This window comes from Heliangelus exortis, chromosome 11 (genome assembly GCF_036169615.1).
Source record: "Heliangelus exortis chromosome 11, bHelExo1.hap1, whole genome shotgun sequence".
Lineage (NCBI taxonomy): Eukaryota > Metazoa > Chordata > Aves > Apodiformes > Trochilidae > Heliangelus > Heliangelus exortis.
In genome coordinates, this window is record NC_092432.1 from 15,800,266 (window position 1) to 15,820,346 (window position 20,081).

Here is a 20,081-nt window from a genome sequence, read left to right on the forward strand (position 1 = left end):
CTTCAGCACGCTGTGGCAGCTGTTACTTTATTTTAAAATCGGGTAGTGGACAAGGAGTTTATCGTAGCTGAGACTGTAGGAACTGCACAAGCATGCTTGCAGAAGTCAGACCAAATCGGCAGGTTTTCTGGCATCCCTTGTTAGTCACCTTTTATTCTGAGTCAAAGTCTACTTCGTTGAAAGACAGGTATTGTCTATGGCTGCTGAACGTATGGGTCTTCAGACTCCTAATTCAGCTGGCATCTTCCAGTGCAGCTTCAGCGGATACAGTCATGGGGGAAGACGCAGCCCTGCTTCGAAGCTCTTCACACCAATTCTGGGGCGAGAGATGGGGGCTCCTCGTGGGCCCGGTCACCTGGTTGGACGGGCCCCACGAACGTTTCCACGCGGGGGTCTGTCTGGCTTCCTGCCCCCCCTGGACACCGGCAGCACCTTTTCCCCCCCGCACGTCCCGGCCTCCACGGCCGCCGCCCGCCCGGGCTGTCCCGCAGCCGCTCCACGCCGGGGGCCGCGCCGGAGGGCGGCGATGCGGGGCGCGGGGTGCGCGGCTGGCGGCGGAGCGCGGGGGGTGCGGGGGCGGGGGGGGTGTGCAGCTCTCGCTAGCGCTGCTTGTGGTCACAGCCAGGCAAGCTCACATCCCATCTGGATCACGCTCGCTCTCTCCCTTCTGCTTTCCTACCATAGAGTTGCGCTGGAAACAGAAGATAGAGGGAGTGTAGGAGCTCGCCATCTCCAAGCGATCTACATTGGGAAAAACATGGAGTCCGCTCCGGCAGCCCCCGATCCAGCAGCCAGTGAGCCGGGCAGCAGCGTCTCCGAGGCGGCCGCCGGCGCCAGGGACACCCCGGTGAACCTGGAGCCTGCCCGGAAAAGCGATGCGCCGGCTCCCGTCCGCAGGCAGAGCTACTCCAGCAGCAGCAGCAGAGGTAGGGAGACTTGGGGAAGGGGGGAGGGGGCCGGGGGAGTGGGATCGGGGGGGGTGGGTGGGGGAATAGGAAGAGGGGGGTAAGAGAGAAGAGGGAAATGCAGCAATTTAATCCTCTGGTTTATTGCTCCTGCTCGTTGAAGCCGTGCACGCAAACAAGCCACGCTTCTACCCCTTGCAAAACCTTGCAAACTTTTATAGCTTCTTTTAATTGCTGCAGGAGGAGGGACAAATGCAATGAAAATATTGAGCGGTGTTTGGTGCTTTCCTATCACTCTGGTTTATTGCCTGTGGTATCCGGATGGGTACTCTGTCCCTGAAATTACATAATTTTATAAATATATAAAGCAACAGCAGGAGTATTGGGATTCAAAGGAACAAACTTTTAAAGCTGCAGTGTCCTTCCTCCCCCCGCTTCCTTCTCCCCCTCGTCTGTCTCCTTTTGACAGTTTCTCAACTGGTGTGCTGTGGCTTGTTGTGAATGGGGGATCTGTGATTAAACAGATTTGCGGTTTGCGGGTGACTTATTCACTCTCTTGCGCGCTGTTTTCCCTTAATTCATTTTAAGTGTATCTTTAAAAATTATTTCCTCTCGGAGCGGACGATCTCGTAGCTGCTGTTATTTCCTGAAGGTGCACAACTTCGCATAGGGTCTCTCTGCTCCCGTGGTCCTGCTCCGCTCCCAACCCCCCTTCCCCCCGGCTCCCGAATGACACGCTGCGAGCAAACAAACCGAGCCCCCCCTTTTCTGTCGGTAGCTGCCGAGCCCTCTCCCGCCTCAGGTTGCGTCTTTCAGTCGTGCGGGTCAGCTCTGGAGGTGCTCGGGTCAGCTCTGGAGGTGCTCGGGTCGGCTGAAGTTTGGCTGCGGGGCGGCGGTGCCCCGGCGGCGGGGGCTGCTTGGGGCGGGCAGGGCGCGCTGGCCCCTGCGCCCGCCGCCGGGCATGGTGCGAGGGGCGCCGGCTTCAAACACCGCCGGAGTTTGCCGAGACGTGCGAGAAGGGAGGAGGCTGCCGCTTTAATTACTTGTAAATAATTTATGAAGCGTTGCTCCTGCGAGAAGGGGGAGCGCACTAGAGAGGCTTCGCTCGGTAAAATCACTCGGTGATGGGTAAAAATTAATTAAATAACCCTATGTAATAATATACATGGCTGTTGAAAGAAACGACGGGCGGAGAAAAGTGCGTGCCCGGCGGGAGCGGCAGCCCCTTCGGCGGCCGCCGGCGGGGCTGGGGCGGCGATGCCCGGCGGTGGGGAGAGCGTCCCTCCTCGGACGGAGGGATTTTTGGTTGTAGGTTGGAATATGGCTGATCATGTGTTGGCTTGTGTTTTACAGTATTTTTCCCCTTTTGGCCACACCCCCCCCTTCCCAGGCGGCTTCCCACTCAGGGAATCCGCGTACAGTAAAAGCCATCGAGATGACACACGCCGAAACATTTAATTAGAGGCGATTTGCGAGCAGGGAGCGCGCAGTTAGGCGGATGCCGAGGCGAGGAGGAGCGGGCTTGGCCGGAGGAGGCCGGGTGGCCACGGGCGTGTGTGCAGGGAGCATTTGGCTGCGCAGGGTATATTTAGAGCTTGCGAGAGTGGATTTGGAATGCAAGCGCCTTATGTAACGAGGTTAATCAGAAACACTGGAGAAAATTTCCTTAATTTGTCGGGGAGTTCTCTGGATGTTCGCGGAGCGGCCGTAGTTGGCGGGTGTTACACAACCCCCCGGCTCTCCTGGCCGAAGGCTCCGGCAGCGCGGGCAGATGGTGCTGCCGGGCAGCGGGGCCGGGGAGCCGGCAGCCAGGGGGGGGAGGGAAGGGAGGACGACTTTGGGGTCCCATCAATTATGTAACGCTGGGTTGTCGTTTCTGAACGGATGCGAAAAGGAGGAGGAAGGGGGGGGGGGGGGAGGGAGGTCTGGGAAGAACAGGCGGGCTCTGGTGATTGGGGTGTTTTCTTGTCCGTCCCGAATTGTTTAGGCATTGGTACTGCTAACCTGCTGACCCATATGTCCCTCCTCCCCCGGGATTAGGCCGGGGGGGGCCGGGCACAGGGCGGCACTCGCCGAGCTCACTCGCACTCGCCGCACGCAGGCGGGCGCTGGGTTATGTAAGAGCCGGAATGAGAACCCGAAGGTCAGTGATGGAGGAGGCATCATCCCTCTACCACACAATGGCCACGGCTCCTGGGCAGCTCCGGAGGGAGAGGGAGCTTACGGCAGGAACCGGCGTGTGGAGGGTTCTCCCTTGAGGAAGGGAGAGGGAAAAGGAAAGTGGCAGGAATTTGGAAAAAAAAAAAAAAAAAAAAAGAAAAAAGGAAAAAGAAATGTTTGGGGTTTTTTAGATGATGTAATGGAGTTGGCAGAAAATACAAGTCTACTCCTAGAGTGCAAACAGTGAGAGAACTGGAGCTGGCATTCTGTGCTAATGTTGCATAAATAAGCATATTGGAAATAAATTGACCTACACACAACATACTAGCTCATTATGCCATTCTATAAGTTAAAACCTTAAGATACAGAACCATGCAGGAAAGCATGACAATATTTTAGTATTTTGGCCTCCTTGAAATTGGGACTTGATGGGTTAGGTGGTAGGTATCCCTATAGACTTGTAGGTGGTTTTTTTGTTTGTTTTTGTTCCTGGTTTTTTGGGTTTTTTTTTTTTGTTTTTTTTTTTTTTAGCTATTGAAATAGGATTTGATTTCTTGCTTTTTTTGTGCAGTCCGTTCTTTCTTATGGCAACGGTATGACCTTAATGTGTGACCAGTATAGGTGAAATTATTTTTAGAACAGCTTCTTTATAAGCTCATATGTTCAGCTGTGTGTTGAGTTTAAGATTTTGTGTTTGTGTTGTGATTCTTCTGTATTGTAAGCTGGCGGATATGTATGGATATGATCTGTTTGAGGGGTGATTTAGAGACACTTCAGTGTATGTTCATGCACACACCTCTCTACTGGTAAAAATCCTTATTGTTTGCCTTAGCAAACCTTTTAAAATACTAGAAATATGTTTCGTATCCTTTATTTTCATGGTTGCACCTGCTGCAAAGCTACTTTGGTACTTCTGAGTTTATAATACTTAGTTTACCTAGTGTATGAATAAAACAAAAATGAATAAAGGGCTAGCTCCTTACATTACTTGATTTTTATTTTGCTAACATTTGTGCAGAGTGCATAACTGTAAACATAAACTCAAGAGTTAGCAAAAGCATCTTTCAAATGGGAAATTGTTGCTTGATTTCTTTATTATAGGGGAACATGAATGAATACGTGGATGGTTTTGAAATTACCTGCAGTCTGATATCAAAATTGATCGTTAGAAAATTGATACCATACTCGGAAAAAGCAGGAAAGGGATAGAAGTCTGGTGTGGGGGGTTTTTTGTTTGTTTGTTTGTTTTTTTCTCTCTCTTTTTTTTTTTTTTTTTTTTTTTTTCCCCAAGAGGATATTTTTACTATTGACATTAGTTGTTTAAGATAAACCTAAGAGCAGTCACTGTCCAGAAGGTTGAATTTCAGTCTGTGTGTGTTCTGCAACAAGGCTTTGTGGTTTACCATGGTTAGCAGAAGGAATGCTGCACTCAGTAGCCCTGGCTCTGGCCTGATGCTGTTAAGTGCCATTCATTTCACTTTGCAGGCTTTGGCATCCATGGAGGTTCTTGCCATGCTTCAGACTAAGCTTTAATGTTCTACCAGTCCCCTTAGAAATAGTCACAGTCAAACTATCTTTCAGTAGAGAACTGTTGTCTCATTAAAATTGAAAGTGATATAAAAATTGGGTAGGTTTTTGGGGTTTTTTTGTTTTGTTTTTTTTTTTTTTTTAGACAGAGCTCTTGGTTTCAGTGCTAAGATTCCACCAAGAGAGAGAGTCTTTTTCTTTTTATGTGCCTGGGAAGATGCTGTGTGTAAATATTTTAACGATGCTTCGTCTTTATTAATAAAATCTGCTGGTACTTGTGCTCCTGCTCCTGAGCTACTATTGAGACTGTTTCTATTTTTCAGAAGCCTTTTGAATTTCTAGCCATTTCTTTCTATTCAGCCTGACTCTTTCTCATCTGATAGACTGGGGGGACTATTTAATGGAGGATAGTCATGAGACAAAATTTTGTGTTTTGGTTTCAGGAGGACTCTGAATTTTATAAATTTGAATGTTTTCTGATTCTGTTGGTTGCCTTTGTCATCTTTGAGGGCTATTCTGCATGCACCACAGATTTAGTCCTATTTTGGTAAATGAAATGTTCTATGAATACTGTAAAGGATAACATTGTTTTAAATGTTTGTACCATAGCAGCAGTAATAGCAGCAGTATGTTGTTCTCTTAGGAACAATGCAGTTCTTTGATTTCAATAAACCGTAACCTATTCTCTTATTTTATTTGCTTGAGAGACATCTCAGGAGCTCATAAACCACTATGTAAATACTGTTATCATTCAACCAAATGCTGTAATTTTACTAAATAAAGAACATGCTTTAAAATGGAGAGTAACAGGCTGTGTGGCAATTTCAGTTTTGGGTATAGCACTGCATTTGAATGGAAAGGGTAATTTCAGCTTTGGGAGGTTGTCTTTTTGTTTTGGTTTGGTTTTTTTCTCTTTAAATTCTGGTATTTGTTTTCTAAGCTACCAAAATATGTGCTGGGGAAAATCTGGGAGAACTCAATTGATTTTGTGATTTCAGTGCTTTTAATCTGAGAGCTATCCCAGTGGAAAAGAGGAAAAAAACCCATCCAAGTTCTAAATTCTTGTGATATCCATATCACTCTTGACATTAATTGATGAACAGACAATCTGTTCTCTGCTGAGTTTCTTAAGAGTGAGTTTTCAGTGGTACACAGTCGTAGAAACAGGTGTAAACAAATAGAAATAAAATTCAGGGTATATGTAAATGTGCTGTAAAGTCTGGGTGCTTGGTAGCTTCAAGGCTGTTCACATCCTGTTTCCTTGCCTCTAAACATGAAGCAAAAAGGCCAGACAGTAGCTGGTGTCCTGCAGTGGTGTAAGGCAGGGAAAGGGGAATGCTGGACCCAGATAATTTACAGGGAGCTGTCAAAATGCAACAATGCACTTGACTTACTACCATCCATTTCTGTACTGTGAGGCAATTGTCACCCCCTCGGCTGTCTGTCCATCCTAGACATTTTACCTATAGCACCTGTACTGTCACAGCTTCCTGTCATGTCACTTGCTTGCGGCAGGATGCTGTGGGAAGGAAGCAGTGGCTGCATCCCAAGTGGAGCTGTGTTTTTTCTCTGTCACTGTAGACTTATGCCTGAGCCTAAGCTTGTCAGGGAGATTCAGTAGTTTCTGAATTTCTGTGGCTTTGGTGGAAGTTACTACAGGTAATATGTGGAAGCTTCCACTCTTCATAGGCAGGTTTCTGCTGTATTTTTTTTTTTTTCTCATTGTCATTCATTTTTCAAATCTCCGGTTTTTCACCTATTCCTGAGGCAGGCTTTGTAGCCTTGATAATCGCTTCTGGAAATGGGTTTTGCAGACCTGTTAGTTTTAAGATTATATGTCTGCAGTTGGTGGACAATCAGTGCCTTCTTACCTGCACAGTTTCTTACAAGATATGTAGAGGAGGGCTCTGCAAAGCAGAGTCTAAATCCTCTACCCTCCCTAGGTCCATGTTACGCAGTTTGTGTTGTAAGTGGATCAAACTTCAATTTAGTGGCTTTTAGCTTTTAGTGTTCTGATAGGAGACTCTTCTGCAGCTTTGCTGTTCTGATGATTATAAAGCATCTTCTGACTTTCAGCTAGCTGCGTTTGCAATTGGTTAGTTCACTTGCTTCCTTAAATATTGGCTATAAAATCACTTTGGACTGAAAATGAAGAAGCTGGCATTGTCTTTTGTGATAGCAGAGTTAATATATTGAGCTCTGTTCTCTGACTGGCAGTTTAGCACTTCAGGATATCTGCTGTAGATGGTCTGTGCTGATAGAAACGTGAGAATAGCTTGGGCTGTATCTCACAAGGAGTTAATTGTTTAATTTCTTGAATGTAAAGGTTGTGAATTATTCTTCATACTTTTATCTGAAGTCTCATCTAGGTATGTTTCAGCAACAACTGAGCTCTTCAGGGACTAAATGTATTAGGGTGTGTACCCTTAATGAAGAAATTCTGGGGCTTATTTTACAGCAGTTTAATCTTATAGTTTAGCCTCATTGCACTGCTCATTTGGAAGGATCCCCAGGTGTTTAAAACACTATCGGGAACCATTTTGCTTATTACTGAAATCCAGCCATTTCTTGTGTAGAATCTGACAGCTGTTTAATGGTGCTCAGCCATGCTAAGCAGATCAGAACAGAAAGTGAAGAATACCATACCTGACTGAAACACTCAGAGGGATTTCAGGTACAGATAATATAATTATCTGCATTGGAATTGGGTCAAACAGCTCTATTCCTGTAGAAAATTACTAGATATTTTCACTGGCAGTGTATGGTCAAGAAATGGGTTTGAAATACCTCCTGAAAACGATACCACCAGCAGTGAGATAATCGAAGACCCTGCTGCTTACCCCATTGTGATCACCAGTTGCGGTACGATCAGTGTTTTCTTCAGGTATTTCTAGATGTATTAATTGTTTGGTCCCATGCTGGTATGTGAAATCTTACAAACTGGAGGGGGCAGCTGGGATGTTGCAGGTCTCACTTTGCAAAGCAGATTGCTATACAGTTGCATTCTTTAAATAGTGAGCTACACAGCTGTATGGGAAACATGCTCATATTAATAGAGGTTTCAGAAATGGTTGTAGGGGATCTGTTGACACTAAGCTAGTAGGGTTGGGTGGGATGGGTGTCACAGTCTTTTCTTTTGAGGACGTGGGGGAGCGTGGGGAAATTGTCTAGCTTTTTTTCAGTTGTCTTCAATTTCACTTCCTTTATAATTGAGCAGAACAGAATGTCAACACAAGGTCTGTAAAGAGCGTTGAGGAACTAAAGTCAAAATTCACAATCAACTGAATGTATATAAAGCTTGCAGTAATCATGACCAACTGCCGAGTCTTTCATTTGTAATTTAATCTAATAATTTCTGTGCTCTTCTAAAGGAACACACTATGAATCTAGCAACTTCTGTGAAATTGCTGTGCTGTTACAAACAGCATTTGAGCTGGCATTATAACAGCATGATAGATAGTGAGATGGAGAACAAAGTTAGCAGCTGAAACTGAGCTGAGAGAAATTGTTAGCAGAATGTGGGAAAGCAGAGTTGGATTATGATAACCTCCCTTGTAGAATCAAATTAAAGCTTTATAAAGGTTTTATTGATATTTAGATTGTAGTTGTACTATGTATTTACCTCACACGGGTACATGAGATTAATGAGGCAGGTGTAGTGATCACAGAGTGAAAAACTGTGGTGCTGCTGTTCTTTTTAAATGTTTCATTTTGTACAGACTGTGGGATATTTACAGCATTAACTGACAATATGTCTGTGTGCTTTGGTTCTGCAACTGTTTAAATGTCTTGAAAGTGTTGAATACACAGCAATGATGGAAATGAAAACTCCGGACCTCCTGGATGGGGGTGAACAGATAGTCCCCCCACACAAACCTTTTTTTATTACCTGCATAAAAATTCTGAAAAAGTGTGTGCTTGTCCGGCAAGGTGATTTATGTGAAGGATGGTGGATATGTGGACAAGAAGGCTGAAGCTGGCTTTGAAAAATGGCTGAAAGAATGAGAAGTGAAAAAAACCACAATGGTCCAGAGGCAGACCATTTGGCATCAGTGCTGTCAAGTATGCAGCCCACAGTGTTGTCAGCTCCTCATATATGAGAGGGTTTTTTTTCCATAGTGATGTCTAAGTGTATGCCATACATTTCTGAAATACATGTATGTGTAAAACTGTAGACACCATGGGAAAGACTTAAATTATGTATTAGTAGAGCTTGACTTGACTCTTCTGGCACTGAAGCAAGGTCTGTTAGATACAGTCAAGGATAGAACTGAGCCCAAGGCTTGTGAAATAGAGATTGAAGGTTTTATTTTCTTCCTGTCATGGAAGTGTGGGAATATTTTTAAGTAGTACTTTACCTTATAGTTTCTCTTCAGAGATGTAGAGGTGGGAAAAAAATTGCCCCTTTATGAACTGACAGATGACTTTGCAAAAGTCTGTACCAAATGTAAATCAGTTACAGGGCTGTGTTACATTATATCTGTTAGCTTAAGACACAAAGGTAAGGTTTAAACTATTCCTTTGAAAGAAGTCTTGAAATTTGATAAGACAGGCTAAAATACAGCTTTTGTTAATACTTGAAGTCAAAAACTGTCAGCACAAAGCATCTTCTAAATCCTGTGTATATTAAAAAATAAAATAAAATGAAACAATCTCAAAGAAAACTAGGGCATATAAAAAAACCTCTTTCTGCGTCATAGTTCATTTGTGTAATCTTCAAGAGGAGCTTTGTTAGTCATTAGAGTTGTCATTAAAGAAGTTAGAAAGGGTCCTTTACTGCCTGGCTTATTAATGAGAGACCTTAAAAAAATTCTAATGAAGCATAGTCTGAACTTTTAACATCTGATGTGAAGTCACAGTGTGTTGGGAATAATACATGTAGGAGTAAGTCTTTTAGTAATAGCACTAAAGCACCTCTTTCCAAGATTGATATTTGGAAGACAATGGATAAAGAAATATGTAGTGGTGTCATACTTTAAATCTCAGTGTTTTTTTCTCATCTGTCAACATCCAGCCAGTTTTAACACTTTGAGAGTCTAGAAACCAAACCAATAAGTAATTTGCATGGATTTAATTGTTATTCAACACTCTTGACATTTGTAGTGGTATATGATTTTCTGCCAAAATTAAGTGGATATTTAAAAACTAAAGTAATCTGATTTTTCATGAACAGGAATCTGCAAGACATCAGATCAAGGTCAGTCACATGTTAGCAGCATGAAAGCTACCTTGGCTATTAGAAATGTTCTGCTCTGCTGGCAGAAAACTTGATTCTGTGACAGTTTATATGGGTGTTTAATACTAAACGTTGTGAAATATTTTGGTGATATCAGTGATGCTACGTCACTGTACAGAGCTAGGGGTGTGCTTGTGTAGTAATGATCAGGGGAGAATTGCTTGAACAAGAGAGAATCAAGAACTGCACTGTAAGATTTTCAGAAAAATGGGAAATTCTAATACTTGTGAAAGTGATTTTCAAAAAAAAAAAAAAAAAAACAACCAAAAAACAACAACAACAAACCCTGTTGCTTTCCAGGGTAGCATGGCTGGGTATGTAATTGTAGCCTCTTAGATACCTTGTTACCCCACTAGAACGTTGCTTGCAGGATCATACTGTGCCTCTATTGTAGAATTTCTACCTTTTCTTAAGAACAGCTGTTAGGAGATAAGCAAGAATTTTCTTGTCCACAGCACCTGAGTTGCACTTGTCTGTTGCTGCATCTTTAATGAGTTGGCTAAGATTGCTCCAACTTTTATTTTGTTAATATTGAAATTCTAGCTCTATTCTTACAAGAACACAAAAAAATGTTTGTTTCCTGATGGAGACAAGGAAAAGGGGAGCAAGTAATAGGGACTCAGTCTCACAGAAGCTCTAGAAAGTTGACTGTTTAGGTAACCTGGCTTACTGGTATTTATCTTTCTAGGCTTTGGCTAGTTGTCAAAATCTGTTTATGCTGTCTTGGCTGCTTTTAGGAGGGTTTGACTGTAAATTCCATTTCCTTTTTTTATTTTCCGAGTAAATTAGACTATACTTTTTTGCAGCTTTTCAGAGATTCCTGGCTCTAGTTCATGAGAAGCTGCAGTTGTTAATTTCTTTGATCATAATAGCCTACTTAAATGACCGTGCTGGATCAGCAATATCCCAGAAGTGCTTCTGTGTGACTAGCAGTGTAATATCTATGGCTATGCAAAAGAACAAGGGAAGATCATTTTTATTAAAAGGCAAGTTAAATCCTTCCAATATTCTATTTAGTTATTAACTTCCCACAGCTGTGCTTGCATCAAGTGGACACAACCTCAAGGAGTTCTGTCACTACTTTGGTTTCAGTTCTCCAGGTAAAGTTCCCCTGTACAGCATTCACCTTAAGGGGGGTGAAGACCAAAGATTCTGGATAAAGCCAGGATCAACAGAGCAGTTAGTTCTATGGGCAGCTCTGAGCTTCCATTCAGCACTCTGTACTTGGTCCCGGTGCTGGGCTTGGTTCTGGCCATGTGCTGAAATGGCTGACGGGCATTTCTAAGTCCACCTTCCTGTTGTGTTCAGCCCAGTTTAGAGTCTGTAGAAATGGCTTGTCACAGATCTCCACAACTGGCAACTCTCTGAATTTCTTCCACATATCCTTTCGTTTCTTTTCCCCAGCAGAAGTTCAAAGCATCATGTCTGTAGGGATTTGAGAGCAAATGATTACAAGTGCCTAGGTGGAGACTTATGCCAGTAGACCAAAAATATTTTGTTGTGTTGCTTCCCTTTACACACAGTAGAATTCAGACTGGAAGCAAACTCAGCTCTGGAAAGACAGCAATTAAAAAAAAAATGTTAAAAACAAATGCAGAAAGGAAGCAAATGAGGCCAAAGATGGGGAGCAGGGTAGTTTTGGGTAATGAACAGTAAAATAAAGATGTTGCACTTATGAAAGAAATAGAGTGAAAGGGCACAGAGGAAAGATGACTGATTTGGAGATCAGCTTGAGAAAAAAAAAATCAGAAAAGGACTGGAGTAGTGGGGGAAGCTACAGTGTCTATTGAGGGGAGGGGAATTTACTGCTTTATTGCCTCTGGGCACCTAAAATACTAATATTCTGTGATCTTGTCTTTACTGTGGAATGTAATAAAATATGTTTTAGTCCAGGGTGAAGTCTCAAACAGTTGCCTCTCACAGATTTCCTTCAGCACCCTATTGTTTCATATGAGCTCTGACTAAATGCTTTCACCATAGATGTTGTGCTAATGTGTTATATGAATTATTTGTCTTATCTCAGGGCTTTGAAATTAGAAGCTCTTTCCCACAGTGTGTTAAGCAGATTAAAATGAAAGCCTGTTTTTATGGTCCAGGAGCAGTGCAATATTTATTTAAATAAATAAAATTTAGATCTAACAGTGGGGTTAGATCAGTGAGGAGACTCTATGGAGCAAATCCATTTTGTAACCTAGATGGTGAGATAAGTTCCAGGCTTCCCTTGAAAAGGTTTGTATTGTTTTCTTTGGTGCCTTAAATCAAGACAAAGAGCTTGAGATTGGTAGTTTCTACTAAGATACTTTTAGTTGTTGTTGTATTTTAAAATTAACTTAGCCATGCAGCTCCTTCTTCAAAAGCTTCTCGGTAACTAAAGGGATATGTTTAATTTATGGTAGACAGTCCTGCAACAGATTTTAAGCTGTTCTTATAAGCACTAAACATTATATTAGATCCTACAACCAGCTATTTTTTGTTGGTAAGAGAAATTTTATTAAAAAGGAGTCAAGTGAAGTCTTTTCAGATGTATCCATGTTATTTGTGCTTCATGTTACTGCCTTTTGAATTCTTGTCTTGTGTATTAGCCCCTCCTCCCTTGCGGGTAGAATACATTTAAGTTACAGCAGTATTTTATTTCTACTGACTTACTCTAATCTTATTGTCATAATGTTCCAAGACAGTTTATATGATAGCTTCTCTTCTACTTGTGTGGTATTTGTCACACAAAAAGTCTAAAGCTATAATGAAATTATTTCAGACATGACATGTGCTTAAGATAAAAAGAGCATCTTGCTGTGTTTGAGCAATAGCTTAATTAAGAAATCATATGTTGCTGTAATATGTTTTTGGGAGGGGACAGAGTAGTACTATGATGTCAGAGTTATTATTGTACTTCTTCTGGACTCAGTTCCAATTTCTTCAGCTTTCTCATTCATTTCTTTCATTTCCCTATATGGAAATAAGAAATAAGATTGTGGGATGCTACATCAGTAATGTTGGGCCTTGGGGCCTCTGCAGGTCGTGGTCAGGGTTGAGAAGTCACAGGATGGTTATGGACTACACTGTATGGAGGCTTAGGCTGAGTTGCATTGAGTTTCAAATCACGAGGACAGAAAAAGACTGGGGGTTGGGAGATGGGAGTTGACCCATCATTCTCTTGTCCACGGACTAAGTTTGCAGCACCACACCTTGAAGTACCACACAAGGTACTTCAAGGTTTGACTTTTTAGGCATTTACATCCTGCAGAAGGAAGAAGTAGGCAGAAGTCTGGTATTTTCCCCTCTTTCAGTGGTGGAGGAGGACGCAGCAGCTATACCTAAATGGTATTTCTTATTCTCTGGGCTCTGCTCTGGCTGTCCTTTCCTAAGAATAGCTCTTTGCAGCCAGGTGTCCCTGGGATATCAGTGGGTTTTGTTGGCAGAGGAAATGAGAAATCCATGCTCTGTCACTGATAGTGCAGCCTGAGCTACCGGCGTGGATGCAGCTGTGCCAGCAGAAGGGAGCATTGATCAGTTTGTCCTGTGGGGAGGGGGAAGAGTGCAGCACTGCCAGCATGATTTCTTTTCTTTCTGAAAAGTTTTGTCCCCTGTCAAGCTATAGCTTACCATGCAGGGGAGGAGGGCAGTACTTTTTTGTCATAGCTGTGTTAGCAGAGGCTCTGTTGTATAGACACTGCTTAATCTTCAGGAGGTCTTGTTAGGTCTCTGTGTGGTTGGCCCTTACCAGGCAGCAGTTACACCACTGCTGGTCAGTGGAGTTACATGGTTTAATTTAGAGGGAAGACTTCAGATTCTCCTGCAAGCTGTACACTACAGTTCTGTTGTGTTCTTCAACCAGATTTTGCAGTATGTCCTGTATTAAAGCTTCATAACAAATTGTTAAATGGTGAGGGGGTGGACAAGCAGTATTCTTTCTTTTGGTATATATTCTCATCTATTGTGAGCATTCTTTTCCACTTATGTTGACCAAACCATCACAGAGACCTTATTTTTTAGTTTGTATCATGTATTGTCTGATTATTACAACCATCTTTAAATATAATTGTAGGCAGTTGAAGTTTTTGTGTAATGCTGACATTTCTATGTGATATTTCTGCAGAAAAATAAATATTTCTACATTACTGTTTTCCAGTGTAATGTTTTCTCTGTAAACAAGTTGCTTTTGTTTTGCATTTTTCTTTTATATTTTTCCAAAATGTTTTGTTTTAAGCAGAGGGGTCTGTAACTGCTGGACATTACTGAGAACAACTACAGATAGGAATCAAGAAAAGCATTTGTAATTTTTAATAACCTGAAATATGATGATTTATATTGAAAACATACTTCAGATTTAAATCATGTGAAGCTGTTCTGCCTTCCTTTAGCCTTTATAAAGACTGAACAGTCTACTTGCCTGCTTTCAGAGGTTACACTTTTATTTGTAATTTGTCTTCTAATATGCTATTACTACTGATATGGCAATCGTTCCGTTTTACAGAGCCAAGCAGGCTCCTAGCACTGTGGGGAGGTTTTGAGGAGAACGTACATCTTACTCAAGGCAGTGGCATAATAACTACCCTCTTCATATTTTGCTGAAGGGCAATGCAAAAGAAAAATTCCTTTCAGTGGCACAGGTGGGGCTATAAATTTGTTTTCAATCACTGGTGAAATTTGCTTATGAATATTCCAAATGGGAAGGTGTCCCTCCTTCAATATTGTTCACAACTTCTCATAATAAAATTCAAAGGATGTAGTGCAGATGTGATATTTGTCTGGATATAGGTGCTCGCAGAGTTACTGTGGTCAGGTTTGGGACAGGGTTTTGAAATACTCCAACTGAAGCTAATTGAGTTTGTTGTCTCAGGTGACAGTTCTTACTGTGGCCATTGAGCTGTCAAGAGGTGGAAGTCTTGCAGGAGAGCATAAAAGCAACAAACCTAAACGCTGTTGAAATTCCATAGTAGAACTGTTACATGTGGTTTAGTCTACCTGATCAAATTTGTAATTAGAAATGAAAAGGGATGACTGAGGTTTTAAACCTATTTTCTCAAGAACCTCCTTCTCCTTTGGACATGAGGGAAAACATTTATTTCTCTTCCACCTCCTGCCTCACCATGTTCAGCTGTAGTTATGTGTGAGGTGACCACAGTGTCTGGGTAACTGTGCCTAAGGTGTGACAGCCAGGAGGAGGTATTGGCAAGAGTGAGAATCTCATGGATTGGCAGTACTGGGAAACCCAAGGGCTCTGGGAGAGCTGTGGTTCAGTGGCCACATCACATGCTACTGCATGTTCTGAGCTTAAAATGCAAGTGTTCATTTAACCTAAGGTGATGGTATCAATCATCAAAGACTGTTTAATGTGGAGTCTGAGATACAGGATGTGAAAAGAACTGAAATGCAACACATTAATGTAACTTTATGTTGCTGTTACGAGGCTGCATTACAGAGAAGGATGAGGGGCAAGTTTTGTCCCAAGGAATTTTCAGGAACTGGAGATCTCAAAACACTGTTAGACATCCTTTCAGCTTTTCATGAGCTGCCTCTTGCCGAGGCAGGTAACTGCTAAAATTGGTAAGGAAGGCTGGTTAGTAGTTTTAAGTTCGAAGTTGTATTGAAGTGAACTTTCCAGCAGAGGGGACATAGGTCACTGTGATTGGTTTTGGCCAGAGAAACAAGTCTGATACCTTCTTCTTGGTTCTTCCTTTTGTTCAGGGAGCACAGGAGAAACCTCTGTCTGACAGACTTCAAATAAAAAAGACTGAATGCAATCAATTGAAGTACTCTGGCAAATTCAGCACCTAGTAAAACTGAGAAACATGCTAGCACAGGGAAGAACCAACCAAAGAAAAATGATTGGCCCATTGTTCATCTTGTCTCTTGTTGGGAAAATGTAGCAAGTATGTTATTTGTAGGGCATTTGGAAAGGTGTATTCTGGATGCAACTATGTCCACGTGTTTGGTGATATTGCATTAGTTGATGCAGGTGGGTTCTCTGTCAGAGACTTGATGCTGAGATTCTACTGAGAGAACCAACTTAGAAGCCTTCCCCCAGAGTATAAGAGAACTGGAAAAAAAAACATTAAATTAAACCAAAACTGTACAGGTTTCTGCTGCCTCCTTCCCAGTTCTGACTGTTGTTTAGATAAAATCAGGGATAATCACAATGCCAGCTGCCTGCCTTAAGATGACAGGAGGTTTGTGTACCCTTCAGAAGCTGGAGAAGAGCTAGAATCCCAGCCAGCATTAGGGATTTTTCTCGTATCAAAACCCTGGGCAGCAATTACCGTAACTGAGTATTGCACTGTGCATGATGCACTGCAATATTTCTAACATAGATTGAATTCACCACTAGGTTTGAATTGCAGGTTTTTCCTGTAGAAACCAGCCCAAATAACTAGAAAAACTAACCTTAATATGAAGACCTTGCATTGAGGTGTCACTCAAATCCTGTTAATAATGTAGTGACTCAGTTAATTCCCATCACTGTTATGGCAATTGATTTTCAGCTACCTTATTCATAATGATTTTGTCAGTTACGTTGAAGATCCTTTCTATTTTCAGCTATTAAAAATAGTTTAGGCTTCTGTCAACTCTAATGTTTGCATCTTTACTGAGATCATTAATGTTCTGAATGAAAATTCCTATTTTAAGAGTAGAAATATATCTTAAAATTCCATTTCCTTACCTCATCAATATATAGATGTTGTCCTTTTGAAGTAGATGGTGCTGCTTCCCAAGAGACAGGGAAGCTTCTGTGCTTCTTTCTGTTTGAATCTTGCAAATGCAAGTGTTACCAAGATATTGTGTGTTAAATCTGCAAGACTGATTTCTTTCTTTCTTTTCTGTATGGTGGAAGGAAGCAGAAGAGGTTTTGCTCTTAGCATTTATCACACCCAAGTGGGCATGGGAGTCACTTCTCTAACAGAAGAATTATGTCTAAAAATACTCTTATTTATACAAACTAGCAGTTTGTTTAAGCTTTTGTTTCTGAGCTAAGCAGGTTTTTAAGAGCCTTTTCCAAAAGGAAGACAGTGGGAGCTGCTGAATATTAAAATTAAGAAGTGAAATATTTCTATTCCTAGAGAAAAGGTGCAACTTCAGAAAAAAAAATGAACATGTGCTTAGTTGATAGTGACACATGCGCTACTTCTACTTTGTGATCACTTGTGAAAATTCATCTCCTCTTATGGGTCTGTGTGAATTTTGATACTCTGGTCCCTTTCCCATAGAAGATTTTTTATAAATGGGATCACTAAGAATTTCTAAATTTGATATGAGGGCCAGTTAGGAAGATAGAGGTACCAAACTAAAATTACTGTGTAATTAAGCAGCCACTAAAACATTGTGAATGTGAAGGTTTCATTCAAAGCTTTAACAAGAATCTTTGTCAAGCAATTCCAAAAGAGCAAAGGAAGGTCTTCAATAACAGCAAGTATGGGGGATGTGGTCTCCCATTAGCAGACATCATTTTTTAGGCTTTTTTTTTTTTTTTAAATTGCCAAGATTATAACAAATGATGGACTGCTGGGATCAACATGTTGTAATGACCAATTAATGGAAACAAGAAGATAATTTTGTTTCAGAAAATTGATGTGGTGAACAACAGGAGCAGATGCAGGTATGCTCATAAATTGCTAAATTGATGCACTGAAGTACTGCTTCTGAAAGATAAACAGCTGGGAAAAGGGTTGAGGAAGTGTTGATTTTTTTGTCTTGGTAAGATAAGTACTGACAATCACACTAATAAAAATAATGTTCCAGTAGATTATTATTTTACTGACTTGTATGCATTGTGTGTTGGAAGTGTGTTGGAATTGAGGTCGACCTCCACTGAGAATTACTAAGCCTTGTTTCATTTGTGCCTTGTGTTGGAGTAACTCTGGTTTACTCTTTTGCTTTTTCTTCTCAGTGCTGCTCAAGCTGCAGCCTTCTCAGTCTCTTGCCCATAGGTATTTCTCACTTATTCCCTTATATATCTTATTTCTCATTTATAGCCAAGTGTTTTTCAGGGTGAGTAAACTTTGTGATAGCTTAATGAAATTTAGCTTTGCTCATCGCTGTCCTAACAACCTTCCTTCTGGCGAGGCAGAATTAAGCTCCAGTCTCTTTGAAGACATTTTTGTGTAGATTTGACAAATAACTTTAGCTGATTGCTGAAAACAAACTAAGATTATGGCAGTAGTCTCTACCAATTCTGAATATTAAAAGAGGCAGTATCTAGTATTGGCTGGCAAAAGAGGCCCTTTTGCAAGAAGTACTGTGGTAAAAAGGAGCTGCTGGCCTGTCCATACTTTAAGAGGTGCCATGACCGGAGTGTGTTGGGGTTATTTTGTTGGGTTTTTTTTTGGGGTTTTTTTTTTTTTTTTCAGTCATGAGGCTGATTACTAATACTTCTGCTTTGTTGTTCTCTTTGTAAGACTCATCCTGAGGGGAAGGAATTTTTTGTGAATGTTTTTCAGAAACTTAATTGCCTAGGTTAGCTGAGGGCAGACCTTGGAGCCTCACAGGCGTGTTGTATACATACATGCCCTTGGCTCACTGGAAGTGGCAGTAGATGTTTGCAGAGGATGAAATGGCTCTTGCAGTTTTTCCCACAGGAGCTTTCACTTTTGTATCAATTCATTTAGGGTTTGCAAAAAGTAAAATTAGTGCCAGTTTAGTTTGCTTTCAACTTGATGATGGTGGATATGTAATCAGTATTGTGTCATATGAAATAGTCATGTAATGCAAATAGAAGTCTTACCAAATAAGCAAAATCAAATTGATGGATTCCTAAAAGCAAAATGAACAATATTCCTAAAATTAGTTGCTCAAAGAACAGCGTTTGCTGATATTGTCATAGATACAGCATGCAACCAAAACTATGGCATTGTAATGTACACAAAAGGAATTTATGGAGGGGGAATATTTTGGCTACTACTTATTCATTTGATTTAAATGATGTGGTAATAGCTATACCCTTAAATTTTTTTGAAAAAATAGAACATAGGCTCTGTTTCCTCCCCAGACAGGCTAATGTATGGAATCCTGAGGAACCTGTACCTTCTGTGGCAGATAAAGCTGCCAGGTTCTAACCTAAGGTATGAAGAGTTCCTCTCCCCAAGAGTGATTACTGCTTTTGATTTAGATTTGTCAAGTTAGGCTATATTCTGATGCCTACATTAGATTTCCCTTGATCCTTATGTGGAGGTTGTGTGTGTGCCAATGACACTGAAGAGTTCTGGTGTAAATGTTGAAAACCTCCGTTGGCACCCTGAGTACATCCTGTCTCTGGAAGCGTAAATCCTGAAGAGGAAGTGGAAATTACTGTTTGGGGCGAGGGACATAGTGTGAAAATAGTATTTGTGTGATAGCTGATTAATGAACAAGTTCAGAAAATCCATAATATGGACTGGGGAAGAGGGGAAGGTGGGAGAAACCTGTTCTGAGAGGCTTCTGATTCTTGGAAACCAGATGACTAATGTACTATACAGTTTTTGAGAGTGCTTCAGGTATCAGTGTTGATAATAGTTTCTTTAAGCCATGGTGGGATAATATCCATGCTGGCTCTCTGGTTCTGTTTTAAATCCAACACCATAAATTGCTGTGATGTAAGATGTATGCCTAGTGTGCTCCCAAAGTCTCACCTTGTAGCTGTTCTGATCCCCAGTTACTCTCAAGTGACATGAAGCTCCAGCCATTTTCCTTGCAAGCAGGTGAGTGAGGTCTGCATTGTCTCTTTTCGTCTGGCTTTCCCTTCTTAGTTGTCTGAGAAGCATTAGAAGGGAAGGGGCAGGTTATCCAAGGTTGATAAGAGTTCTTGTGTTTCACTTTCCACAGTGATAGCTACTGTAGGGTGTTCTAATGCAATACTGATACGTCTTGCCTGAATTACAGAACAGAGAGTAGTCATCTCAGGTAGGATTGATCTGACAATACCTAGATGCTTGCACAGCAGATATGTGTGTGTAAGTTCTTCAAAATGCCCCTAATTGTCTAACACAAAAAGTGGACACTTTTAGGGGATAATAGAGGAGAGTAGGTAACTCTTAAGATTGATGTCCAAATTAAGTCAGAAAATCACCCTGAGTGTGCAGTGTATCTCCTTTAAATCATAAGAATTCTGTACATCAAGTCTGTGTTGGAGTAGTTTCACATGTTGTCACCATGGGTGTTTAAAGCTAGGAGTGGGAAAGGAATCCGTGCCATAGTTTACAGGTAAGAATTAGAGGTGGGTAAGTTTTATTTAGGGTGTACTTCCCACACTTAAACACTTACAGCTTCCAGGGCAAAGATAA

General features: G+C 41.6%; 1 protein-coding gene across 2 annotated transcripts in view; it reads left to right on the forward strand.

Moving 5' to 3' along the window:
* Positions 1–630: 630 nt before the first annotated feature.
* The window catches only part of RORA (RAR related orphan receptor A), a 349,216-nt gene continuing 329,765 nt past the window's right edge, over positions 631–20,081 (forward strand). The window contains exon 1 of one of the 2 annotated variants that reach the window (XM_071754913.1): positions 631–926. In XM_071754913.1, the coding sequence (XP_071611014.1) occupies positions 758–926 (169 nt within the window). In that variant the 5' untranslated portion in view covers positions 631–757. The remainder of the gene's footprint in view (positions 927–20,081) is intronic. The other variant, XM_071754914.1, reaches the window with a different exon arrangement.